Consider the following 27,639-nt stretch of genomic DNA (forward strand, 5'->3'; position numbering starts at 1 on the left):
ATTGTGCGAACAAATTCCGCAGCGAAGCCTGCCCAACTTGAGCATCTGCACTGGCATCAGTGTCCAGACAGTAATGCTTAGTAAAGGTATTAACCGACTTCCAAATGGCCGACTTGCAGATCTCTGCAATCGGAACATTACGGAGTAAAGCTGTCGTGGCAGCTTTTCCCCTGGTGGAATGAGCCTTAGGCTTACCCCCAAACGTCTTATTAGCTTTCTGGTAACACAGTTGTATGCAGGACACAATCCACCTAGAGATGGACTGCTTAGAGGTAGCAAGGCCCGTCCTGACTGATCCATAATTGATGAACAATTGGTCTGACCTACGAATATCTTTGGTCTTATCCAGATAAAATGTCAACACCCTCCTAACATCCAGGGAAGGTAAGGACCTTTTCACTGCAGATGAAGGATTCTGAAAAAACGTAGGCAAAGTTAGTCTGGTTGGCATGAAAATCAGAAATAACCTTGGGAAGAAATTTAGGGTGAGTACGCATAACAACCTTAGCAGCATGAAATACAGTATAAGGTTCTTGGCAACACAACGTCTGAATTTCACTCACCCTGCGGGCCGATGTAATGGCCACTAGCAACGCCGCCTTCCAGGACAGGTGCTGCAATGAAGCCTTATGAATAGGTTCAAAAGGCTCCTTCATCATTCTGGACAGCACCACATTCAATTCCCATGAAGGCGAAGGAAGCCTGACAGGAGGGAACACTTTCTTCAAGCCTTCCAAAAAGTCTTTGATCACAGGGATCTGGAAGAAGGAAGACTGTGAAGGGCATTTCCTGTAGGCAGTCAATGCAGCGAGATGAACCGTAATGGAATGAACATTAAGGCCAGACCACGCCAAATGTAGAAGGTAAGGAAGGATGACATCTTCCCTGCACGTCGTCGGGTCAAAGTTCTTGGACGCACACCAGATACAAAACCTCTTCCACTTGTAAGCATAGGATGTTCGAGTGGAAGGTCGCTTAAGACTCCTTCAGTATGTCCATGCAATCTTCAGGCAGATTCAAGTGGCCATATTGCACTATCTCAGGAGCCATGCCGCCAAACTCAAAGACGAGAGGTTGGGGTGCAACATCTGCCCCCCGAACTTCGAGAGAAGGTCCGGCCTGCACGGCAGCCGTATGTGCTGAAGGAGAGACCGGTGAAGCAGGTCCGTGAACCACCACTGCCTGGGCCATTCCGGGGCAATCAGGATCATCCGTGCCCTGTACTGGGACAGCTTGATGAGCACCGCTGGAATCAGGGGAATGGGTGGAAAAGCGTACACAAAGCTGTTCGACCAGTTGATCCATAGCGCATTCCCCAGCGTCCCTTGCTGGTAGTACCTGGAGGCGAAGTCTCGGCATTTGCTGTTTTCGGCGGTGGCAAACAGATCTACGTCTGGAGTCCCCCACCTTTCGAAGACTTCTCCTAGTACTTCATCGTTTATGACCCATTCGTGGTTTTCCTGAATCAGTCTGCTCAGTGCATCTGCCTGAACATTCTGCACACCTGGTAGATGGGGAGCCGTTATCGTCAATCCTCTGGCCAGAAGACAGTGCCAGATCGTCTGCGCCTCCCGAGACAGAGTGCGCGATCTCGAGCCCCCCTGCTTATTGAGGTAATACATCGTGGTCGTATTGTCCATCTGTACAAGCAGAGAGTTAGTCTGGAAGGACGGATGAAAGGCCTTCAGCGCCAAGTGAACAGCCCTGAGTTCCAGGAAATTGATGTGATACGTGGACTCCATCGGAGACCACGTTCCCTGAATCTGTAAGTCTCCCGAATGCGCTCCCCAGCCGTGGAGAGAGGCATCCGTCACGATAGTCTGAGTTGGAATGTCCTTGTGGAAGGGAACCCCTCTGAGGAGATTCTCCGCTGAGCACCACCACTTCAGGGATGAAGAGCATGCAGCGACAGTCGTATCTTGTAGTCCCAAGATCCTTTCCTCTGATCCCACTGGTCCTCCAAGCACTCCTGCAGAGGTCTCATGTGTAGCCGTGCATGAGGAGTGAGGAAGACACAAGAGGTCATCGACCCCAGTAGAGAAGACACCGTCCTCACTGTTGTAGAGCGAGCGGTCATAAGAGCCTGAGCCTTCCGAAGGATCGATCTCCGTCGCTCCTCTGTAGGAGACACGCTTACTGACAGCGTATTGATGGTGGCTCCCAAGTACTGAATGCACTGGACCGGGATCGGCACAGATTTGGACATGTTGATATGCAACCCCAACTTGTTCAGGAGAACGCACGTCTTCTGGAAGTGTGCTTGAGCTTCTGAGAAGGAGGAGGAGGCCTTGATCAACCAATCATCCAGGTACGGGTAGACAAACACCTTGTTCTTCCTTAGGTGTGCCGCTACCACTGCCATACACTTCGAGAATGTTCTGGGCGCAGATTTCAGCCCGCACTGTGTACTGATAATGGTTGGTGCAGACTTGAAATCACAGAAACTTCCTGTGTTTGCATGAAATGGGCACATGGAAGTACGCATCCTGTAGGTCTATTTCACAAAGCCAGTCTCCCTGTTGCAACTGAGGGTAAATCTGATGCAACAACCGCCTGAAGCTGAACTCGGACAAGACGGAGGTCCTCATCCTGGGCTCCTCACCCTCCGCCTGGGACGACTCCTGGTGGCCTCCCGCCCTGGGCACCGCACCCAAACCGACAGACCATGCACGCAACCTGGGCTTCATCCTGGACTCCTCCCTCTCCATGACCAGGCAAGTCAACGCCGTCTCCTCGTCGTGCTTCAACATCCTACGCATGCTACGGAAGATCTTCTGGTGGATCCCCACAGAGACCAGGAAGACCGTCACCCAGGCCCTCGTCACCAGCCGACTGGACTACGGCAACGCCCTCTACGCCGGCACCACCGCCAAGCTCCAGAAGAGACTCCAGCGGATCCAAAACGCCTCAGCCAGACTCATCCTCGACATCCCACGAACCAGCCACATCTCCGGACATCTGAGAGACCTCCACTGGCTCCCCGTCAGCAAGAGAGTCACCTTCCGCCTCCTCACCCACGCACACAAAGCCCTACACGACCAAGGCCCGAGCTACCTCAACAGCCGAGTCAACTTCTACGCTCCCAAACGCCACCTCCGATCAGCCAACCACGCCCTCGCCGCCGTCCCCCGCATCCGAAGAGCGACTACAGGAGGAAGGTCCTTCTCCTACCTGGCCGCCAAGACCTGGAACTCCCTCCCGACCGACCTGCGCCTGACCCAAGACCACCTCTCCTTCAGGAAGAAGCTGAAGACCTGGCTGTTCGAGCAGTAGCGGCACCCCCCCCCCCCTAGCGCCTTGAGACCCTACGGGTATGTAGCGCGCTTTACAAATGTCACTGATTGATTGATTGAACAACAGCATGCAAAACTTCTCTGCGAATCCACTTGGGTGCCTGCCGCAAGTCCAGAATGGGCCGGAACTCGTTCTTGTCCTCCTTGCGAACCAGGAAGAACCGGGAGTACAGACCTCTTCCTCTTTGAGACAGAGGTACGTCTTCTATCGCCCTTCTCCTTAACAGGATATCGGCCTCCGCCTGGAGCTCGCGCAGTTGATACTGCGAGCTGAACGGAGGGATCGCTGGAGGAGGGCTGATGAACCGAAGACTGTATCCATTGCAAACAATATTCAGCACCCACTTGTCCTGAGTAATTTTTCTCCAGTCTGCCAGAAAAAATTGAACGCTTCCCCCCACCGGAGCGGGTAAGCGATGAAGGGGAAGTAACCGCTCAGGGTCGATACCCGGCCGGGCCCTTGTTCGCGGTACAGGACTGCTGTCCCCCTCTACCCTTCTGCCGTTTCTGGAAGGGTCTCCGGAACTGCTGCTGTTGTTGCTGCTGCTGCTGCTGTCCCGAACACTGCCCCCGTCCTCTTCCTTGTGCACCGAACCGTCTTTGGAACGGTCGGTAGGACTTCTTCTCTTTGGGCTTCTCCAAGCCCACAGCCGTAAGGGTCTCCGCCTCTGCCTTCATGCGGGCCATCTCATCATCTGCGTGTTTTCCGAACAAGGTTTCCCCAGAAAAGGGCAGATTGGCCACCCGCTGCTGGGGCTCCGGATTGAGTGACGTGAGCCGGAGCCAGGCATGTCGCCGCTGATTGAGTCCATGGCAGTAACCATGTGCAGCCAACAGGGAGGCGTCCGCAGCCGCGCTGATTTGACACCAGCATCCCTTCCTTGAGGATCTCTTGGGAGTCCTCCCTCTTGTCTCTTGGTAGCAGTTCCACGAACTGTTGCAGGGAGTCCCACAGTGCCCGGTCATAACGCCCCAGCAGAGCTGTATCGCTGGATGCCTTCATGGCTGTGGAAGCGGTCCCACACGCCTTCCTTCCAGCCCAGTCGATCCATAGACTTTCTTTATCTGGCGGCACGGTGGATGACGGGGAGGTAGAGTGTAATTTCCTGGCCACCGTCACTATCACCGAATCCGGTACCGGATCAACTCTCAGAAAGGCAGGGTCCGAATTCGGGGCCCTGTACTTCTTTAGAAGTCGGGAGGGAGCGGCCTTCACCACCGCTGGTGTGAGGAACAGCTCCTCTGAAGGCTCCTTCAATCCAGGTACTAGTGGTAGAAGAGGTGGAGACAAATGCTTCTTGTGAAGCGTTTCGAATATCACGGACGTCGTAGGTGTTGAAGCCGTTACCGTGATACCCAACTTCGCAGCCCCCCTCAGGAGAACCTCCTGGAATGTGGCAATGTCGTCCACCGGAGAAACCCTGGTCTCAGGGGAGTCCTCCAAGGTCGGCGAGTAGGAATGGGTCCTGGAAGAGTCCGTGCGGGACCTAGACCCCGCCTCCTATGGCGACGCCTTGATCTGGAGGAGGATCTATGACGACTCCTCGACCTCCCTCTCCGTCCGGAGCGTGAGCGTGACCTCCTCGGCCTAGGGCGATCAACCGGTTCCACCGGAGCGGGTGACTTGTGCTTGGTCGGGGCCTTCGGTTTAGGCGTACCCTTGGGAGGCGTCGGAAGAATAGGCAACAAAGTCGACCTCGGTGGAACCGGAGGCGGCTTCACTGGCAACCCAGGTCCAGGTTGCGGCGGAGGCAACGGAGGAGGAGTTGGATTCCTCGGAGGGGGACCCCTCGGCAATGGAGGAGGGGGAGCACATTCCCCGATGGGGTATACACCTCGGAATACACCGAGCCCGGCGAACCTCCTTCTCTACCAGCCTGGGACGTTGGCGAACCTCCCACGGCGTCCGGCCTCCTTTCACCTCTCTCCCACGGCGAAGAACGGCGACCAGACGGCGAGGGTCGGCCCCTTGACGTCGAGCGTCTCTTCCTCGGCGACGAATGCCTTCGCCTTGACGGCGACCTCGCCCGCCTCGATGGCGACCTTCTGCGCCTCGGTGGCGATATTCTGCGCCTCGACGGCGATATTCTGCGCCTCGACGGCGATCTTCTGTGCCTCGACGGCGATCTTCTGTGCCTCGACGGCGATCTTCTGTGCCTCGACGGCGATCTTCTGTGCCTCGACGGCGATCTTCTGTGCCTCGACGGCGATCTTCTGTGCCTCGACGGCGATCTTCTGTGCCTCGACGGCGATCTTCTGTGCCTCGACGGCGATCTTCTGTTCCTCGACGGCGACCTAGACGAGGACCTCAACGACGATGAACGTCTCCTCTTCCCAGACGGCGAACGGCGGTGTAGCCTCGACGGCGAGCGCCGATGCCTGGCCTGTCGACGTCGATCGCTCGACAAAGACATCGACGCCGATGAAATAGTCCCCGGGGATTTCAATGGTCCTTTAACATCCCTCGACGCCGAGCGTCGACGTCGTTTCGACTCCGACGATGGGGAACAGACCGTAGTCATTCCTCTTGACGCCGTAGTGGGCGCAATCGACCCAGGCGGAGAATGGTGACGTTTGCTGGCCTTCCTGCCCCTGGGGAGCCCCCCAGAGGCCTCAGCATGGGCAGAAGAAGCCCATCCAGACCCACCTTGTGCCTTCATTCTTCTTTCCTCGAGGCCCTGAAGTCTGATCTTCTTTCTGTTCTTCAGGGTCCTGCCAGAGAAGCCTTGACAGATCACACACTCCTCTGGGACATGGGAAGATGGAAGGCAGAGGATACACACCTCATGGAGATCCGATTTGGCCTTCTTCCTGGAGCACTCCGGGCATTTATCGAATAATGCAGGCATATTCGACAAAAAACAGAGTGCAAGAACCAAGGAGAAAGGCACCAAAGTACAATAAAGTACTTAACTTGAGAAAAATAGTGAAAAATCACCAAAAACCCTTAAAAAGCGAGAGCTCAATGCTCCAGGGTTCTGCATGCAGGAGCCAGAAAAAAGAACTGAAAGTAAAAGGGACCTGCAGTGCATTCTGGGATACTGTGAAGTTCTGGAAAGTTCTCTTAAAGGCATAGTATCCTGTTTTGAGCCACATAATGGCAGCCTATGGGCCTTGTCTGTCCATGTCTTCCTCTCTATCATTCCAGAGGGTTTTTGCTGCTAGGGCAAAGGAAATCTGGACAGGCTTTGCTGTTTGTGGATTTTTTGGTGGAATTTCTAGTTGAAGTACTGGACAGTGTAGCCTGGTTATAGGCTGCATTATCTCTCTTAAGTGTCTGTGCAGTTCTGCATTTTTTCATCACTTTAAGAGATTATTTTTGATTGCTCCGGGGTCCACGCACATGGGTGGGACTATTCACTAGATTGTGATTATACACAGAGATCCCCTACTACAGAAGTACAATATAAACCTTTAATAGATGAGTATAAGAGGCTGATCATGGCAAAAAAAAGGCAAATATTTTACTGATAAATTCCCTCTGCCAAGGATTCCACAAAATTATTATTTAAGACAGGCAACTCTTACAAATTATAGAAATACTCTATAGTTTCCCCCTTCCCAAGAGTACTGCAATTGGTTAGCAGATCACTTTCAGGGAAAGATGTCTGTGATTTAGGATGAATTGTCGTCTAATGAACCCTGAAAAAACTCAGTTTCTGGTTTTAGCTTCCCTTCCCAAGAGCCTTTAGTTGATGCTCCATCAAGCCAGGCTTTTTTGGACCATTTTACTCCCCTTTCAGAGGGCAGGACATTTAGTCTCCTAGAGACCACTCAATCAGGATCTCCACAGAACCTCTGTCCATTTGCAGTTCTGCATTTGGAATCCAGAACGGTAGCTAAACATCTCACTTTATTGCTGAATAGAGTTTTAAGACGCGGTCACTTTCCTGAGGAATGGAAACGGGCTTCCATTTGTCGGCTGTTAAAAAATATATATTTTTTGAATACTTTGGACTTCAATGAGAAAACAATATAGAACTGTTGCCAGATTATCTTCACCAGCCAAAATTTTAGAAAAAGCACTCATTGCTGATCTCACAGCTTGTAATGACACTCATAACATCTTGTAGGCTTCTCAGCATGGGTTTAGGAGTTCTCATTGTACCGAATCTGCACTGCTGGTCGCTACCGAAGAGATTCTGAGACAGGTGGATTCAGGTGGTAGGGCTGTGCTGATTCTACTCGACCTCTCTACCCTATTGGATACGGTGAATCCTTCACTGCGAATCAGCCAGCTATGGGGCTCAATGTTAGAGGCACAGCCCTAGACATTCGAAGTTCTTTTTTCACAGGTAGGAAACACAGTGTGGCCTTTGGCGCATTTACCTCTGATCCTTGTGGTGTACTTCAGAGCTCTTTTTTTTTGCCCACACTCTTACATGTTTATGTTATCCACTTGGCTAAACTTATCAGATCCTACGTCTGTGTCGTTGTGTCTTACACTTAGGACACAAATTCGGATATCCATCTCCTCTGAGGTTGATGCTGTAGCTTCTAAATTTAATGATTCCAATATTCTGGCCTGGAGGCAAGATAATTGTTTAAAACTGACTTCAGAAGAAAAAAAATTATGCTCTTTGGCTCGAAGAATTCTTTTTGAAACTAGGCTTGGTGGCTCTGTTCTGTGGGCGGTCCTCCCTGTCCAGTACAAAAAGTAAAACATCTACGGGTATTGTCTGATAAACAGCTTTATTTTTAGGACCAAATAAACAAACTTTCTAAGGACTTAAAGTAAGATCTTTCCTTTCATCCCTGTTGACATGTAAAAATCTGTTATTATTGTGTTAGTTTTATCGCGTATTGATTACTGTAAGGACCTTTATTTGGGCATACAGAAAAAAAGTTTGCTAAAACTTCAGTCACTTCAAAATGTGGCGGCTCACCTTCTTTTGAAGATTCCCAATTTTGATTCAATTTCCAAAGGCATCCGTGATTTACATTGGTTGCAGGTGTTTAGTAGAACCAAATGTAAGGCCTTCTGCATTATCCACAAAGCCTTGCACAACGGATGTCCTGTATTTTTCCGAAAAACGTTTGGCAAGTGCCTGCTTGGAAGTTAAGATCAGGAACTGCTAAGCATGTAGTTGTTCCAAAAATAAGAACAAGAACATGGGAAGGGAGAAGATGTTTTTATCTGGTCTGCAAATTGTGGAACTCTCTGCCTCTTGTTCTGAGAACTAGGCTCAACTTATTTTATTTTAGAAAACTACTGTAAACATAGTTTTTCCTCTACCTCCTCTCCGTAATCTGTAACTTTTTTAATGGCAGTTTTTAGCAGGAACGTTTAGCGCTAAGACCTTTCGCAATTATACTGTAGAATATTTTTCACTTTTCACTCACTTTCCCTATATGTAGAAATATCAGGTAAGCATCACTTTTTGAAGGAAATCCTAAATATTGTCAGAGGAATAGAACAAATTAGTTTAATTCTGGAGGTGTGGGAGGCCATATATCACACGCTGGTGCAGTTCAAGACAAACAACTGAACGTCTGATGAATTCCAAACAAATTCTAAAAAGCACTTCAGTATAACCCTCCTTGACATGTAGCATTATGCTAACCCAGAGACAAAACAATTTTCTTTTTCCACAATCTGTATATATTACGAGAATGGACTATTTTGTCACCAAAAATCTTGGCAACCATTTAACAGACATCAATAGTGCAACACTTCTACTGGACATCTATTGGACAACACACCAATAAAGATTACCTAGAATTACAGTTGGAAAACAAAAGCTCCCCAAGAAGGCGACTAAATACGGCACCCCTAAAGAATAGAGACAATATGGAAGATAAACACAGTTCCTCCCAAAACAAATTGAAATAAAGATCTTGGTATCAAAAATTTGGGAATGCATATATTGGCGGAAAAAAGGAAATGATTAAGCCATCCAAGTAAAACAGCTTGAAAATAAATGTATTGAAGATAGTTCTTCTGACACAATACTTACACTTACAAAACTGAAATTTCAGTATAATAAAAGGATGCACTAACTAAAAAGAATACATTCTACTAAGCAATGAAGCAGATACAATTCCGGAGGAAATAAAAGTAGTATACTCCTGGTGATTAAAATCCAAAATAGACCTAGTTACAAACCAGAAGGGGAGGGTTTAAAGAAGAAATATTATTATTTTAAAGGTTGAAAAAAATAACAACATATAAAAGGCAAAATGGACTTTTATAATAAACATATACTAAGAGAAGGCTAAGTTTGATGTCATGTATGCAAGCAGATATCACTTAAAGTGAAACCGTCAAAAGTATCAAATCCCTTTAAAAAACAATTGAAGGATCCTGTTCCAGATGACTTTTAAAGAGGTTACACCAAAATTTCCAGAATAATCTGTTGCCAACACCTTACTCCCTCTTCTTCAATTTAAATATGTTGAAACCAAAAATAAAGAATCACCCTCATCTATAAACAAGGACAAGATCCAGTGTGTTAATTATTCACCCATATCTCTAATCAATACTGACAGCAAAATCATATCAGTGGTGCCAATAATTCACCTTGTAACTTCTCCGACTTCCTACAGCAGATCACAATGAAACCTGCTTCAAAAAGGGAAGATCATATGCATCTAATACAAGACTTATTCCTGTTTTAAAGACCCAGTTAAGGATGGCTGGGTGCACACAGTTACAATAACCCAGGCTGAGACCCATGAAGGTTATATGATGTAATAATGGTGCCGCATCTGTCTCTTTTGCAAGTGAGCACAACTGAATAAAAAAAAAAAGTTGTGATGAAAAAAAAAAAACATCTCTGAGAGTAACAGGTTAATAGAAACCATTCTCTTATCAAAAGCTAGGTATTGTTAGCACCAGCATTCCCATTATGCTCTAAAAGTACTCTAAGTGCTAACTCCAAAGGTAAGGATTAAAGCAAGAGAAAACAGTTTGTTGTTTTAAGAACTTATAGTAGCCAGACCATCCTATACAAGAGACCTTACTGAGATTCTTTTCTTTAGCACCAACAGTCCATATGTTGTACTGTTAGGAAAATTTACTAAATCAAAAACTTTAGCAAAGGCAAGTAGACCTTACTCATGAAATTCTATCCCTTCAGATAGGTTGCTAGGTCTCAGGATGGTTATTTTGGTAAATGAGGTTAAGGTTGTCGTGTGCTGGAGCATGCGTTAATACAACTGTGAGTGAGAATCCAACATGTGCTTGGTTCCAATGGAATTTGCTCAGTCAAAATTTCAGTCAGAAAGGAAACCAGAGTGAAGACCACAAAATGTATCAAAAGCAAGGCAGAAAACATCAACAGTTGTAAAAAGATGGTCCTTGAAGGTAGTAGGCGGTATGTTTAACTGTATTCTGTGCCTGTATCAAAGGAATGGGACAGCTCAACAGCTGTACTGCAACACCCAAAGGAGGCATTTGAGACAGGGAGACAAGCAAAGAAAATTTGAGCGGTAATTACTTTTCTTCTTGTGCTCTTTTTGGAGGTCTCAGGATAAAGCATCTAAAGGGAGTTAAAAATCAACCCACATTGGTGAAATCACACCCCACTGCAGCATCTAGAGTTTTGGTTGGTGTAGTTGTGGACGGGCACTGTACCATAGGTGGTCTTGCTCTCAGAAAGCATAGTGGAGACTGCGTAATTGAAATACCCATGGGATTATTGGTTAGGTTGCATTAGCACCTCCACGCAAAAAATGATGTTATGCTTTATACAGTACGCAGAGCAAACTCTCGCGTTAGTCTGGATCAGAACACCAGATAATCGCACACTGGCATTTCAGGAAAGAAGCTGTCCACAAGACAAGGGTCATGAAAAATAAATAAACAAATACATAAAAGGTTTAGCTACGCTTGACTGCTTTATAATATCAATCAATAACAGATCTTTATTTCGGCACAGTGGCCATAAAAGAACATTAAAATGCATTTACATAAATTTTTACAAATGCGCAATCTGTCAAGATATTATAATTCCCCTAGGAATCTATGGGCATAATATTTCAAGACATTAAAATAACTTTGAATTCCCAGTTGTCTATCAAATGACCAACCCAGTTTCTGATTTGGGAATTTGTAGGTTTACCTAGAGTAAGAGCCTGGGCGTTATGGTCATTGTCTTGACTGGGTGCACAAGTTACTACTTGTGAAACAATATATCTGTAAGAGACATTAGTTAGTGGTAGATTCCTTACCTTAGAATATCCACAGGCGTCAGACTGGATCCGGAAAGTTTTTGCGTAGCAGTTCCCATGCGCGTCAGTAGGCATCGTCCGCGGCTCCGCGTCGGTCGTGGGCGCCGAAATGACGTTGTCGGAGTACTTAGACGCCGCCTCCGCGCGCTGACGTCAGTTCTTATACACAGCTTTTCCGCGCCAGAAACACAGAGCCATGATAAAAACCAACACTGGTGCCATGAAACTAGGGCCCTGAAAGGGGATGACCTTAACCCTAGATATCGGTTCGCAGAACGGGCAGGATGGGTGGGTCGGTAAGGAATCTATCACTAACTAATGTCTCTTACAGATATATCGTTGCACAAGTAGTAACTTGTGCATCTGAAAGAGACACGTTAGTGATGGATTGCTTACCTTAGAATAGATACCCCAGCAATACCAACCCCGGTGGTGGGTCTGCAAACCAATAATCCCACCAGAAAGCCCTGGAGGACGGAACGGCCAAAGAAGCCATCCCTCCGGACTTGGCTGTCCAGGCAGTAGTGTCTTGCGAACGTGTGCAGCGAGGCCCATGTAGCTGCCTGACAAATGTCCTGCAAGGGGACTCCTCGGCCCAGGGCAGTAGTAGTCGCCGTGGCCCGAGTGGAATGGGCCCTCAGCCCAACAGGAGGTTCCTTCTTAGCCAAAGAGTAGCACGCCAGGATACACAACACAATCCACTGAGAGATGGCCCGCTTGTGCACAGCCCGTCCTTTCTTAGCGCCCACGTAACCAACAAAGAGTTGGTCATCCACCCGGAACTGGCGTGTGCGATTCAGATAGTAAGAGAGCGCACGTTTTGGGCAAGGTGATGGACTGCCCGATGTGGAAGGCTGTGACTACCTTGGGCAGGAAAGAGGGTTTTGTCCGCAACACAACCTTGTCCGGAGGGACAGAAAGGAAAGGCGGTTTAGAGGAAAGAGTCTGGAGCTCAATCACTCTCCTGGCAGAGGGGATGGCAACCAGGAAAGCAGTCTTAAGTGTAAGTAGACGGAGAGGACCGTTATGAAGCGGCTCAAAGGGAGCGCACATCAGGTAAGTTAGAACCAGGTTCAAGTCCCACTGGGGCGTCACGAAAGGAACAGGAGGGAACATATGAGTGATGCCCTTTAAGAATCTGTTAACAATCGGGGACTTGAACAAAGAAGGTTGATCAGGTAGCCTTAAGAAGGCGGAAAGGGCAGAAAGGTAGCCCTTGATAGTGCCCAGAGCAGAGCCCTGCTGGGCAAGAGAAAGGAGGAAGAGGAGAACCTCAGAAAAGGGGGCAGAGAGTGGATCCACAGCCTTTGCTGTGCACCATGCCACTAATCTGTTCTACCTGCAGACGTATACCAACTTTGTGGAGGGACGCCTGGCTGCCAAAATCACATTACAAACTTCAGGAGGCAAGTCAAATGGCCTCAACTGTCGCTGCTCAATCTCCAAGCTTGGAGGTGGAGACTGGACAGGTTCGGGTGGAGGACCGTCCCCTGCTGCTGCGACAGAAGGTCCTCCTGAAGAGGCAGACGAATCGGGGGATCGACAGACATGCTGAGTAGCTGTGGATACCAATATCTTCGTTCCCAGTCCGGAGCCACAAGGATAACCTGGGCCCAGTCGCGCCTCATCTTCTTCAGCACGCTGGGCAGAAGTGGTAAAGACGGAAAGGCGTACAACAGACCACAACTCCACTCGCGACGAAAAGCATCTCAGATCGAGTGCTGCCTTCGAAATTCCAACGCGCAGAACTGCTGACATTGCGCGTTCTCTTCTGTAGCGAATAGATCTAACCAAGGCTCTCCCCACTGCTGAAAGAGGCCTTGCGCCTCGTCCGAGTTCAGACGCCATTCGTGATCCATCATGCACCAACGGCTGAGTTCGTCCGCCCTGGCGTTCAGGGAACCTGCCAGGTGTTGAACCACCAGGGTCACGCCGAGATGTTCCAGCCACTGCCAGAGGGGCAGAGCCTCCTGGCATAGGGTCCACGACTCCACCCCGCCCTGTTTGTTGCAGTACCACATGGTGGTGGTGTTGTCCGTGAACACCTGCACTACACTCCCCCGGACAGAGGGGAGGAATGTCTTCAGTGCAAGCCGGATCGCCCGCAGCTCCAGAAGGTTGATGTAGAGCTGGGACTCCCCCGGAGACCAGAGGCCTCTGATCTTTGCCTCTCCCATTTTGCCCCCCCAGCCCTGGAGGGACGCGTCCGTCACAACCACAAGCTCCGGTTGGGGTAGGGAGAGGGATCTGCCGCTGACCCAATCTCGGTCAGTGAGCCACCACTGCAACTGTCTTGCAGTGCCCTCCGAGATCAAGACATGGTCGGACAAGTTGCCCTGATGCTGGGCCCACTGAAACTTCAGGTCCCACTGCAGAGCCAGCATCCGCCACCGAGCGTGATGCACCAGAAGGATGCCGGAGGCCATCAGCCCCAGAAGCCGCAGCGTCAACCTGACCGAGACTCGGGATAAAGGCTGAAAGATCGGAATCGGAGCCTGAATATCCTAAACCCGCTGTTCGGGAGGATAAACCCGAAACTGCGCCGAGTCTAGAACCGCTCCGATGAAGAGGAGCTTCTGAGAGGGACACAGGCGTAATTTTGGCACATTGAAGGAGAACCCTAGCATGGGCAAGAGGTCGGCCTTAGTCTGGAGGTGGCTGACGACTGTCTGGGGCGAGCCCGCCTTCAACAACCAGTCGTCGAGGTAGGGGAAGACTGAAACCCCTAACCTGCGCAGATGAGCTGCGACCACCGCCATCACTTTTGTGAACACCCGTGGGGCGCTGGTAAGGCCGAAGGCGAGCACAGTAAACTAAAAGTGCTTGTGGCCTACCGTGAACCGCAGGTAACGCAGGTGGGCCGGCAGGACGGGGATGTGAAAATAGACGTCCTGCAAGTCCAACGCTACCATCCAGTCTCCAGGGTCTAGGGCAGCTAAGACCTGAGCCAATGTCAGCATCTTGAACTTCTCCTTCCGGAGGAAGCCGTTGACGCTTCGTAGGTCCAAGATAAGGCGTAGGCCCCCTTTGCCCTTCTTGGGTACCAGAAAGTAGTGGAAGTAACAACCACACCCTACTTCTGGCCCAGGAACGCGGTCGATGGCCCCCTTGGTCAAGAGGGCCGTAACTTCCTCCTGCAGAAGATTCAAGTGATCCGCCGACACGCGCTGGTACTGCGGTGGCATGGCTGGAGGGGATGTTTTGAAGGGGAGGGAGTAGCCCCTTCGGACGATTTGCAGAACCCACCTGTCCAATGTGACAGTGCGTCAGTGGTGGTGGTGATGGCGAACCCTGCCCCCCACGGGCGTCACATGGGCCTGAAAGCTCTGACTAGGAGGGTTTTGAGGCGGATGCTGCAGGGGTAGGTGTTAACTGGCCTCGCCGTTGTCCCCGACCACCGCCACGGCGGTTCCCACATCCGCCACAGTGCTGGATGGTAGTCTGCGGCCCGTGGCTGGCTGGACGTGTGGGGGCGACCCTTTCTTGGCTACGAAAAGAGCGAAAGGCAGCCGTTTGCTGGTGCGGGCCGAGAGGCCCAAGGACTTAGCCGTAGCCCTGTAGTCCTTAAAGCGATCAAAAGCATGGTCTGCCTTGTCACCAAAGAGGCGACGGCCATCGAACGGCATGTCCATAAGTGTGTTTTGGACATCAGCCGAGAAGTTGGCGGACCTCAACCAGGCGTGGCGACGAATCGCCACAGTCGTTGCCATCGCTCAGCCCAGTGAGTCAATAGTGTCCAGCCCACACCGGATGGAATAACGCGCCGCATCTCCACCTTCCACAAGGGCTTGGCCGAGTTTTGCCTGGACCTCCACCGGGCATTCTGGCAGCACGTCCGCGACCGTATCCCACAGAGAGTGGGTGTAGCGGTCAAAGAGGCACGCGGTGTTGACTGACCGTAATCCTAAACTCAGGGAGGAGAATACTTTCTTCCCGTATTGCTCGTACCTCTTGGATTCCTGATCGGGGGAGCCTCCAGGAATGTGGTCTGGGAATTATAGGCCCGGATAACAAGGCTCTCGGGGGTGGGGTGGGTAGACAGAAAGCAAGGGTCGCCCAGAGCCGGGCGGTGGCGCCTGGCCACGTTCCTATCCACAGGCTGACCTGTAGCGGGCTTGGACCAAGTGCCCAGAAGAACGTCTGATAAGGCCTCATTAAAGGGCAGCAGAGGCTCGGCCGAGCTTGACTGTGGTTGAAGGACCTCAGTGAGGAGGTTAGTCCTCACGCCGCGACGGGGAGCTCAAGGCCCAAGGCCTTGGCCGCCCACATCAGCACCAAGCTCTAAGCAGCCCCCTCCTCCGTAGCCTCGCTAGGAGCGGAGACAAAATAAGTGTCGGGCGAAGTGTCCAGACCACTGGCCTCCCAAAGCTCTCCTGTCCAGTCCGCAGAAGACTGACACTCACCTGCCAGAGGGTTCTCAGACCCCTCCCAATCCCCCTCGTCACCCATTGCCTGGTACTGAGGCTCAAAGGATGTGGCCGGGTCATAGAAATAGAAATCTCCAAACGGCGTCGGATACGGCGCCGAGCGGCGCCGCTCCGACGCCGGACCCGAATCGAGGGTAGGACCAGGGACGGCGTCATCCTGGGACGGCGCCGGGGGCGACACCCTTGGGGCCGGCGCCGGATCCAGTGGGGCCCTGCGGCGTCGGGACCGAAGTTGCTGACGGCGCCAGGGCCGAAGCACCCGATGGCGCCGAAGCACCCGGCCCGCTGGGGGACCCAGTCGGGCCGCTTGGCCCGAAGGCGCCGGGGAACCCGATGGAGGAGTGAGCGACCTCATGGCCGAGAGGAAGGCCTCGTCCGGGACTGGCAAGTATGGAGCAGGCCGCTACGTCCGCGGCTCCGGCAGAGCCGCGTGGGCGGTGTCGCCCGAACCCCCCGCAGCATCGCACGAGCGTCGGGGGAGGCTTCTTGTGCCTCTTACCCGAGGACTTCGAGCCCGAAGACAGATGACGACTCCCGGAACTGTGGTGGCTCTGGCCCCGCGACCTCCTTTCGGACCGGGACCTCGAGCGGCGCGGGGCCTGACTGCCGAAGCTCGAGTCGCTTACGGGACCGCTCCCATCTAGCTTTAGACGTCAGGGCCCGGCAGTCGGAGCAGGACTTGTCGTCGTGGTCCGGGCCTTGACAGTGCAGGCACTGGCGATGGGGGTCGGTAACCGACATCAGTCGGTCGCAGTTGGCGCAGGGCTTGAACCCGGGCATCCCTACCGGCACCGTCTGAGTCGAGAGACTTCGAAAGTAGATCAAAAGGATTTTAAAAGTTAGTAAAAAACTGACTAGGGTACAACTTTTTCGTATCTGCGCTTGCTGTCGCGGAAAAAAGAAGAACTGACGTCAGCGCGCGGAGGCGGTGTCTGAGTACTCAGACGACGTCATCACGACGCCGACGACTGACGCGGAGCCGCGGACGACGCCTACCGACGCGCATGGGTACTACTAAGCAAAACATTTCCGGATCCAGTCTGACACCTGGGGATATTCTAAGGTAAGGAATCTATCATCAACGTGTCTCTTTCAGATAATATTATCTTGTCAATGAGATGTGGCCATGACTTTAAATCCAACAGTATGTAATCTAGTTAACTTGTATTGTTTATACGATTAAATGTGTGATTACCAATTTTGTCGGAGCTTGATCTTCCATTGCAGGCACAAAACCCCTGATTTAAAATGAGTGCATTGATTTGGACTGCCAGGAATGACCATTTCTTGATGACCGGGATTTCTAGCTCTGGGATTGACCAACAGTGTCCTCATCTGCCGTGATGGCCTGACTATCAATACTCAAGGGTTCAAATTGACTGTTGAAGTCACTCCTTATAATTTTATTTGCTTTAGCTGACAACACAGTTCAATGAGCATTTAGAAGATCTAAAACAAAGGATTACGTTTTATTCCCAATGGGTCTACAGTACACATTATATGTATATATAAAAATTCCATCCGGGCAAACAGTCAAGCTTATGCATAAAATGTCGAGGGAATCCACATTGATCTTCATGAGCATGCCTGTTAAGGTAGTTCTAACCCAAATTGTAAGTCCCCGTGATGGCCTGCCCTTCCCTGTAGTTACAACTTCTTTACAGAAGTTTACATAACCTACACAATGGAGAGTCTATAAAGACCAAGTCTCCCGAAAAAGGCAAAAGTTGTGCTGTTCTAAAAAAGAAAAATAGGGCACCACACTGGACAATTTAGTTTTGAAGCCAGATCTGCTACATTCCATGAGATGAGCTTTGTTAATGGGCTCATTGCAGTTGAAGCACCATTAATTGAGTGGTGACCGTTGTAGCTTTTTTAGAAGGCCCCTAATAACGCCCGGCGATGTTAAATATCGCCACAAAATGGATATTCACAGAGGGCTGCAAAACCTTCTGCCTCATGAATATTAAGACAGGTCACATTTCACAACCTTCTGTGAAATGCTGCCAATAATGGGATGGAGGCCTGTGAGGGATAGGGGACCAACATCCATGCGCGGACATTCAGCGCATCCCAATATTATTTTTTTTTTTTTAAAGCAGTCTGTGTTCCTCAATGTGAGAGGCACAGTTCAAACAAACATATTGACATGCATGGAAGACATGGAGGGACTGAAGAGGGGCTGGGGTTGGTGCCTTAGAAGGCACTCTGCTTGAAGGCCACCAATACGATTCCCAAAGGGGAAGCTGACCCATGGAGATAGATTCCCTTTTGCATATCAATTAAGGCCCTGGCTTGGGAGTCAGTAAATGATCAATGGCTTGCGATTGTATTAGCGGTCATAAAACATTAGATACATTTCATTTCGACCCAAAATTAGGAGGGGCTTCTTTAACGCCCCTTCCTAACATCATTGAAATGAGTCAGAGAAACCATTTAAAGAGTTGCGAAGATTTTCCCAACTCGCAAAAAGTGTTTAGTACATTGCAAATTGCATTTTTGCGGTCACAAAAAAGATGAATTTGTGATCAGCAGATATACAACAGCTAAAATGATCCTTACATCAGACTCTATAATCCTAGCAGCAAACTGTCCACATATCCTCAACTGCAAGGGATATCTTCAAATAAAAGAAAATCAAACAAATGAAGTAGAGAATCTAATGTTAACTTGCTACTAAATTTTATTTCCGGTGAACACAACAGCAATTTTATTACGCTGAAATAAATAAAATGGTGGCCTTAGATATGCATACCAGATGCTACTTTTCCATGAATATGACTTTTACTCACTTCTGGATGAAGATGTGATGGCCTCATCTGCTGTTTTAACGAAAGTGCAACGGATCTCTTCTTTAATCAGTCTGTTTTTCACAGGGTGTGGACCTGATGTCTCTGTCATTTCAAAGAAAGATATTGGGAACAAAAGTTATTTTTTTTTTAAACACATGATCAACTTCTCTTTCTTTTATTGATTATACCTAGGACTTTGAGTTTAGAGGTTCTCTCACTGACATGAATCGTCTTTTCGAATTACTTCGTTGATATTATTGAGTCCAGGAAAGCTTTCTATGGGAACGCTTGAAAAGAGACATTTTCCAGCTGAGTATTTCTTGTAATCCAGTGCTGAACCAAACAAACATCCAGGATAAAAAGGTGAGGAACGCCCCACGGTATGTCCAACTGCTAGGTTGTTAGGTACTTGTCTACCCTGGAAGCATAGTAGTAGACTGCTGCACTTTGAGCTGTTACAGGGACTTTTAGGGGCTTTTAGAAAGTATAGGCTTAAATGTGAAATGTAAGTAAGTGATCAATCAATTAATCAGGGGTTTATAAAGCACACTACTCACCAGTGAGGGTCTCAAGGCGCTGAAGGGGGGGGTGAGAGGGAGAGGGGGTAGAGACAGCTCCGGATCAGTCGAAAAGCCAGGTCTTAAGGTCCTCCCTGTAAGTGTGCAGGGTTGGGGAGCGTCTGATGTTCACAGGGAGCTCGTTCCAGATCTTGGCTGCTCTCCCGCCGGTTCTGTTCTTGTGGATCCGGGGGACCTCTGCCAGGGCGAGGTCGGCGGAGCAGAGATTCCGCTTGGGTACCTGGAATGATAGTCTCTCGTTGAGGTATTTGGGTCCGATGTTGTAGAGGGATTTGTAGGCGTGGGTTAGAGCTTGAAGGTGACCCTCTTCTCGACCAGGAGCCAGTGAAGATCTTGTAGGTGTGGAGTCATGTGTTCGTGGCATGGGGTCCCGAGGACGAGTCTGGCAGCGGCGTTCTGGATGGTCTGGAGTCTGAAGGAGGGATCTGTTTATTCCAGCGTATAGGGTGTTGCCGTAGTCCAGTCTGCTGGTTATGAGCGCATTTGTGACAGTCTTTCTGCAGTCGGGGGGATCCATTTGGAGGTCTTACTGAGGATGCGTAGGCAGTTGAAGCTAGTGGAAGCAACGGCGTTGACCTGGCGGTTCATGGAGCGGGAAGAGTCGAGGATGATGTCTAGGTTGCGTGCATGGTCCGTAGGAGTGGGTGGGCTTCCGAGGGCAGAGGTGGGCTTCCGAGGGCAGAGGGCCACAAGGAGTTGTCCCAGGGTCCGAGAATGAGGACCTCAGTCTTCTCAGAGTTAAGCTTGAGGCAGCTGTCCTTCATCCAGGTTGCCACATTCTTCATTCCCTCCTGGAAGCAGAGTCTGGTGTCTTCTGGATTTTGTGAGTGAGAGGATGAGCTGGGTGTCGTCTGCATAGGAAACTATGCTGTGCCCATGCTGTCTGACGATGGCAGCGAGGGGGGCCATGTAAAAGTTGAAGAGTGTGGGGCTGAGTGATGAACCCTGGGGCACTCCGCAGTTGATGTCTGTGGGTTTGGAGAGGAAGGGAGGGAGTCTGATCCTCTGGGTTCTGCTAGAGAGAAAGGATCAGATCCAGTCGAGGGCGGTTCCTTGTATCCCTGCGTCGTGAAGTCTGGCTGCGAGGGTGCGGTGAGAGAGTGTCGGAGGCTGCGGAGAGGTCCAGAAGGATGAGGGCCACGGTGTGCCCCTAGTCGAGTAGCATGTGGATGTCATCTGTGGCGGGGAGGAGAGGGGTCTCATTGCTGTGGTTGCTGCAGAATCCAGACTGGGAGGGGTCTAGGATGGAGTTCTCTTCGATGAAGGTGGTCAGTTGGGCATTCATGAGTCTTTCGGTGACTTTGGCTGTGAACGGAAGGGGAGAGATAGGCCGGTAGTTCTTCGGGTCCGTTGGGTTGGCCGTGAGCTTCTTGAGGAGGGGTTTAACCTCCACCCGCTTCCAGTCGTCAGGGAAGATGCCGGATGTGAGGGAGGTCTTGATGGTCCGTCCTAGTTTGGGTGCGATGGTGGCTGTGGCCCTGTGGAATATGTGAAGTGGGCAGGGGTCCGTAGTGTGGGCTAGTGTGGGTAGATAAGAGCTCACTCGCAAAGATAGGTCAGAACTTTAATTTTTGTGGCTGGAGATCGAGCATCTGGTGGAGCGGTGGGAATCGTGTGTTTTTTGTTTATTTATTTTGTTGGTTGTTTGTGGTATGTTAATACCCCATTTCTGCAAAGTCTATAACCCAGTTCCTACTCTTTCCGGGCCGGAGATGGCGCCGGATAGTGCTGGGCACTGGTTGAGGTCTCACTGCTGGCTGGACACCCTCACCCTGCGATCCCGTTTTAAGGGGTGGTGGGGTGCTGAAGGGGTAGCCTTGGACATCGCCAGTGGAGGACAGTTGGCCGAGGGCCCGGAGCGGGTATTCCCCGGCCGTGTTTACTTTGCACCTGCCGCTCAGCGTACCTTTATGTGTGCATCAGTCTCGGAGGGGAAGCGCCCGGTGGAGCAGAGGCAGAGAGACCGCTTCCCAGCAGAGACTATCCCTCTTTGCATAAACAGAAAAGCTACTCCATGGGTGGCAAAGATAAGAGGAAAGAACACTGCGGGGGACACACTGCCAGAAAGGGGTAGGCTTGAGCAGGAACCATGACATCCATGTAGGAGAGTAGGGTCTGCTTCCTATGGTCACCCCCACTTTTTGATGTGATTTTCTGGTTTTTCGACTTTAGTGTGGCTGTGGGCCTGCTAATCAGACCCACAGCCCAGCTGTTCTCTCTCTAAATAGATACCATGTACTTTAGATACATACCAGATTGGGTATTGGGTCACCTTTGTGAGCCCCTGTATAGTGTACCAGGGCATAGGTGCATCAATGGCTTACCAGGGGCTGCAGCATGTATTATGCCACCCCTGGCTGGCCCTCCAAACTGACACCACAGGCTGATCAGTCAGCTTGGGTAAGGTGGTGTAATCACCCCTTACTTAGATATAGTATACCTACATCTACCTTATATATAGACACATAGGCACCTATCAGTCACTCCTATGGTAGGCCTCGACAATCCTGGAGGCAGAGTGCTTGGTTTTATGTGAGAGGGTGCCCTAGCGTGAGGGGAGCCCCTCTGCAGCTTTTGGAACCATCTGCTTATAGCTGTTCTATGATATAGCCACACCATATACTCTTAAGTGCATTATAATCCTCGCGGTTAATATTAACTTTGGTTTGGCTTTATCAAAACATGTTGCGTAAGGTGTCAAACACTTTGGAATATTACCCCCCCCCCCCCCGCCAATTCTGGCGGCGGGGGTAGCATTCCACCCTTCTAGAGGGAAAAGACATGTATGTTACCGCTTTACCCGGTTAAAGTTAAACAGAGCCTCAGCATCACAAAATGGATGCTGTTGCCACAGACTCAAGTCTGACCTCCTGTTGCTGGGGGAATCTCCAGCAAGGGCGGCCGGGACAATAGGTTTCCTGTCCAGGGAGACCCCAGCACCTCCCCTGACAGGGGTTTTGTGTATTGGGGCAAGGAGGGCTGCATTCAGTGAATGCATCTAGACACTGCCTGGGGCACACAAGGTGCACCATGCATAGCCCGGTTCAAATCAGTTGCTGGGGCACTCCAGCCCCAGCTCTGGCGCAAAACTGGACAAAGGGAAAGGGGTGTAACCACCCCCTTCTCAGGCCCACCCATAGGAGGGACCTAGGCAGGTAATCCAGCCCCCATCCTTAGTAAAAGTAATAAGTATAGGAGCTGTGTCCCCAGAACTTTGGATTATCCTGGAAAGAAACTTTGATACAGAACTCTTGGACCTTCGACATTCTATTCGGACTAGAAGACAGAAGACATCTCCCTTGTGGTCAAGGAGTGACCACCGTGTGCAAACAGGCACCACCAGTAACTTTCCAGTCTGCTTTGTCGACGCTCCCGCCGGAACCCGAAGACTCAGCGACACAGGAAATGGACTCTCAGACTTTTCTAACTCCGACCCACATCCACAGCAAAGCGGAGACCCGTGGCGGACACGAGAGACGTGGGACCGTACACCCTGGACATCCTGCATTTTGCTAACTGCTCGACTACCGAGGTACCCTCGCAGTTGTGCATTGGGGTACGAGAACCCCCAGACCCGAGCGCCATTTGCACCGAAGCTCAGCCCTCGACACTCCACGAGAGCAGCATGGGGCCCGCTCTTGCATTTCAGCTCGACGCGTCTTCCCGGTTCCTTGGCCGTTGGCTAGTGAGCCCCCTGAAGACTTTCCTCTTAAACTAAACTGCTTTCCTAGCTGCTCCAGGCTTGCTCCAGCTTCCCTTTAAAGGAGAAGCACCACAGACCTTGCTGGCCTGCAACAGAGCCAACCTCGACATCCTGCGTGGGATGCGTTTGCCAAGGCTTGTTGGGTCCAATCCGGATACCGACACCGCAGTCAACAAGATCCGTTGTGGGACAGCTCGAATCCAGCGCCTGGTCATCGCCGATGCCTCCTGGACCTCGTGGCTGATATGACAAGCTCACCTTCTTCACCTTCAAGCATGCGACATTGCCTGGTTCCTTCCTGGTCACTGGCTAATGACCCAGACTCTGTCTCCTCTGCTTTTAGGTTCTTCACATCGTCGATCCACCCTTGGACCCACCCGGACACTTTTCCTCTGTTCGCCTGCAGCACTTCTTTGCAGCTCTCCATAGAAAACGACGAAAACAGACACCAAAAGGCACCTATGCACCCGGATTCCCTGGGTGAGGTAACACGAGTACTCCGGTGCTCCCGTGGGTCTAGACTCTCGAAGTGTCCTAGTCTAAAGGGGTTTTATCGTAGTCCATCCGGAAGTGTCCTAAAACAGTAACCATGTAACTTCTTCGTTTCCCATTATAAGTCAATGGTAACTCACGACTGTGTTTAGACACTGCACGCGTCTTCCGTGGGCCTTCTACTTCCTAACCCTTGGTTGTTTAGTGTAGTCCCAGCGATTCTACAGGCCCTAGGCCTGCTGTCTAACTTTCACGTGGTTCTTATACCACTTCTTTAGTATATGGTTTGTGAGACCCCTAGGGCATAACTATTTGTGCAACTTATCGTATGCTAATTGAGTAACTTGTGATGTACTTTTATCTCTGACCTCATAAAGAGTGCAGAGGGGTTGTGTTTAGAATAAATACATATATATTTGATATATACCTTGTGTGGTGTCCTTTCATTTGGTATTCAAGGGTTTATAATTGGTAAAACAGCTTGCTTCACATGCTCTCTGAAGTCTTAGCCTAAGACTGCTGGTCCATGCTACCACTAGATAGCTTGTCTATAAGGTTGACTTTAAAACCACCATCAATAAGGGTCGATTAGACTGGTGCAAGGTGCCCACTAGAATAGTGGACATCATATGCCAGGCTAACTTCTCACAATCAACAGATGCACACAAGGGGGTTTAGCATTGCGGTTTGGCAATGCAGCATACAGCAGTGCTGCATGACACAAGCAGCTCTTGTAAAGGAATAATGAACCAGTTGGAAGGGTAGGGGAGTGCGGCCTAGAGAAGGGACACGCAGAGTTTACCTTGCGGGAGCGAGTGCGATAATTGCCAACACATGGCGCAGCTGCTCGCTTCTGCAAGGGAATCGCCAATCGTGCAAGCGTTGCAATACAAAGCAATGCAAAACGTGCACGTTTTTGCCCTAAAAGCTGATTGACCCCAAAAGGCCCCTTCCTATGCAGCGCATGCGCGCTGCGTAGGCGAGATCTAAATATGGATACTTCAGGGTAGGGGAGGGATGTCAAAGTCTGGTCGTTTATGGAAGGGAAGGAAGGCAAGTGTTATATGTCAGTTGTATAGCGGTCAGCTCCCAACAGTGTGGTATCGAGGCACTCTTGTATGACGGAAAGGATATGATTGGAAAGAAGAGAAGGAGGGATAGATGAAGAAACAAGCATTTACCCAAACTCTCCGCCGGACAACACCGTGCATACTGAGAAGCACAGTCCCATATTCTCTTGCCAAAAAACAGTGCCCATACTGCCCGCCCCAGAGCAACAAAGTCCATGCAGAGAAGCACTGTCCCTTACTCTCCTAGTGTTGTCTTCGGAAGCACTGTCCATGCCCCTCTTTTGATCAGACAATTTAACACGCTCCCATACCAGCACTGTCCTCCATTCAAGCTCAGCTCTCAAAAGCTACCGTCCACCCTCAGAAGCGCCATCACCCCCCCCACCAAGAAACTGTGCCCACCCTCTCCCACGGAGAAACAACGATCCATCCTAAAAAGCACTGTCCCACCCCCTCCCCCATACAGAGAGATACTGATCCATCTTGCCCAGCTATGCCCTCTCTGCACACACAAAGAAACACTGCCTTGGCCTCTCGCTCACGGACACTGGGCTCATCACCACTCCAGTACACCCTGCCTACCACCAGAAGCGTTTGACTGTGCCTCTTGAGGACGCGAATCAACACTATATTACCTACCACAACACTGCCCTAGTCTCTTTACCCAGCTACGTCCCTGTCTCCCACAACACCCAACCCCCGTCCCCAGCTCACCTGGCCCGCACAGACAATCTTAGTGGTAGGGGTTGCAGCAGGCACTGTCCTCCAACCTCCTGAAATTCTGACAGCCCAATATCGCCTTGAGCTCGGCAGGAAGAGCTTGCACAGTAGCCCATGGGGAGGTGGGCAAGCTGCCCACCCGCAGTTCGGCCAAGCGAGGGAGCAGCCTGGCACAGCCCCCCACCATAGCTCCTTTGGATCCCACAGCCTCCAGGAGTGCCTCCATGGTCTGTAAGTGCTTGAGGAGCGAGTCTGTGATGGCTTTTGGTTCGAGGGTCAGGTGCAACAGAGGACCTTAGGGTACCCATGGGGGGAACTAGGGGATGCCAGGGTGCGGGGGATCAAGAGAGTTGTCCTGGAAGAGGCAGCAGGTCACTGTCCTGTCCGAGTCCTCCAGGCTCGTTGCTGCGCCTCTGTCCAGCCCCTCTGGGATCAATTATGTTTCTCTATTGTTGGTTTCAGAGATGTACCCATTCCACTCCCCAGGAGTCTCCATGGGGCTTCTATGATGCCCCCAGGAGATCCCAGCAGCACCGGCATTCTGCCCAAAGTCCGTCCCAGCAACGGCACCATGCCTTTGCTGGGACCGACTTTTGCAGCACTCTGCTTCTCCAGAGGCGCCAGACCAGACTGGAGCGTCTGGACCTGAACATGCGATGAAGATTCGGACCTGAACATGCAATGAAGATTCGGAGTTGCTTTCTCCTCCTTCCTCCCCCGGCTCCTGGGTCTGGCCATACTCTTTCCAAACAACCACCACAGTGTTTCCAACCGCTTCTGGATAGTGCTATCAAAATACGAAAACATCCACCGTAACCACCAGCAGGAGGAGCACCAACGGCGATCGGAACATCATCGGCTGATATGGCTGGCTTTATTTGTCGTTGTAGGAGTACACTAGAACCTGAATATTGCTACTAGAAGATTATATTAGACCCAGGTCTTCTTGCCTAGATAAAAGCTTTACTTGTTTCCTAAATATATTTCTCGGTTGATGGTTAAAATTTCCCCAGTTGAACACGTCAAAATTTAGTTTCATACAAGCAGTGGATGAAAAATCTGCCATGGGGTTTTTGTCATTTGTGAAAAGTTCTTTCAGAGCTGCTTTCATAGAGTTTGAAGGCGGTGCAAAGATTCCTCGATGAGAACGAATGATGGACGCGCAGTGTTCATAGGATTGTTTATTTAGGCTGAACTACAACTGTACCAAGGCATTTCATGCACGGGCAGGAGTATGGAAAATCTGTCTAGTCTCATAGCAGTAGGCAGACTCCATGATACTGACCAGTTCCCCAGGAAAGACTAGTTGCCCATAGGAGATTGAGGGTGGTAGCTTAGCTTTTATAACCTTTCGGATTGGCTCAGTAGATGGACTATAGAATTTGAAGTTAAGTTTGCACAAGGCGTACGTCACCACCTTAGCTTTTGCTTCTGTAGACAAACTGTTTACGGTGGGCTTGCTAGCACATCCTTCCAGTCCTCTCCGTCTGAAGGGCAAAGATCCTCTTCCCAAGCCACCCTCAGTTTATCAAGTGTAGTGGGACAGTTCGTCACCAGATACTGGTAGATTTTGTGATCTTGTAGGTCTCCCATAAACAATTTAGCTTCAATGGGGCTGAAATCTGGGAGAGACTCCAATCCTGTGACGCTTGGGAGGGCGGCATACCTGAACCGAATGAATTTGTAAAATTGGGTCTTAGGTCTCCGATTTTCTCGCTATAGGACTTGAAAGGACTTGAGAACTGTGCCACGCATCACATCCCCCAGGGTAGAGATCCCAATATTGTCCCAGTCTTGGAAACCCGCTAGACCAGCTAGCTGTGGCAATATCCCATTGGACCAAAGCAGTCTCCTTAGTCAACCTGCCCCACCACCCCATCTTCCGCAAGGCCTGCTCCCACACCTGGAACACCACCCTAGTGGCAGATGGCAGAGAATTACGGAGTGAGGCCGAGGAAAGAATAGTGTGTAGAGTAGCAGCCCCCATACATCCCTGTTCCAGCGCATAGGCAGAGTTTGACATGTCCCCATACCACCAGTCATTTAAAATCAATAGGTGCAAAGCCATGTAGAAGAAGTGTTGTGGTCTGGGTATGAAAGGTAAACTTCAGTGTTGTCTGGACCATTAATTCACAGATCCATTGCAGAGTCACAACTCTACATAGGATCTGCAAGTCCAATTTGAAAAATAAAAGGCACACCATTGGACTGCGAATGCGGTTGCGGATTTGAGAATCCATTGTGCTCAGGTTGTCACAGAAATATTTTTTGCTGAGGCTGCCGCTACCCAACATGGTCCACCGTGCCCAGTGTTTGGAAACATAGAAATAAAAATCTAAGCGTGCCAGTTAGCCTTTCCAGACCTTCAGGGCAATTTTGTGGAGCCCCTAAG

At 50.3% G+C, this 27,639-nt stretch overlaps 1 protein-coding gene across 1 annotated transcript in view; it reads right to left on the minus strand.

The window, feature by feature from the left end:
- LOC147718918 (uncharacterized) overlaps nucleotides 1–27,639 on the minus strand; it is a 157,576-nt gene that overhangs the window by 54,640 nt on the left and 75,297 nt on the right. The window contains exon 6 of the mRNA XM_086964670.1: nucleotides 18,685–18,786. Coding sequence (XP_086820796.1) covers nucleotides 18,685–18,786 — 102 coding nt within the window. The remainder of the gene's footprint in view (nucleotides 1–18,684; nucleotides 18,787–27,639) is intronic.

Source organism: Lissotriton vulgaris, chromosome 4_1 (genome assembly GCF_964263255.1).
Source record: "Lissotriton vulgaris chromosome 4_1, aLisVul1.2, whole genome shotgun sequence".
Classification (NCBI taxonomy): Eukaryota; Metazoa; Chordata; class Amphibia; order Caudata; family Salamandridae; genus Lissotriton; species Lissotriton vulgaris.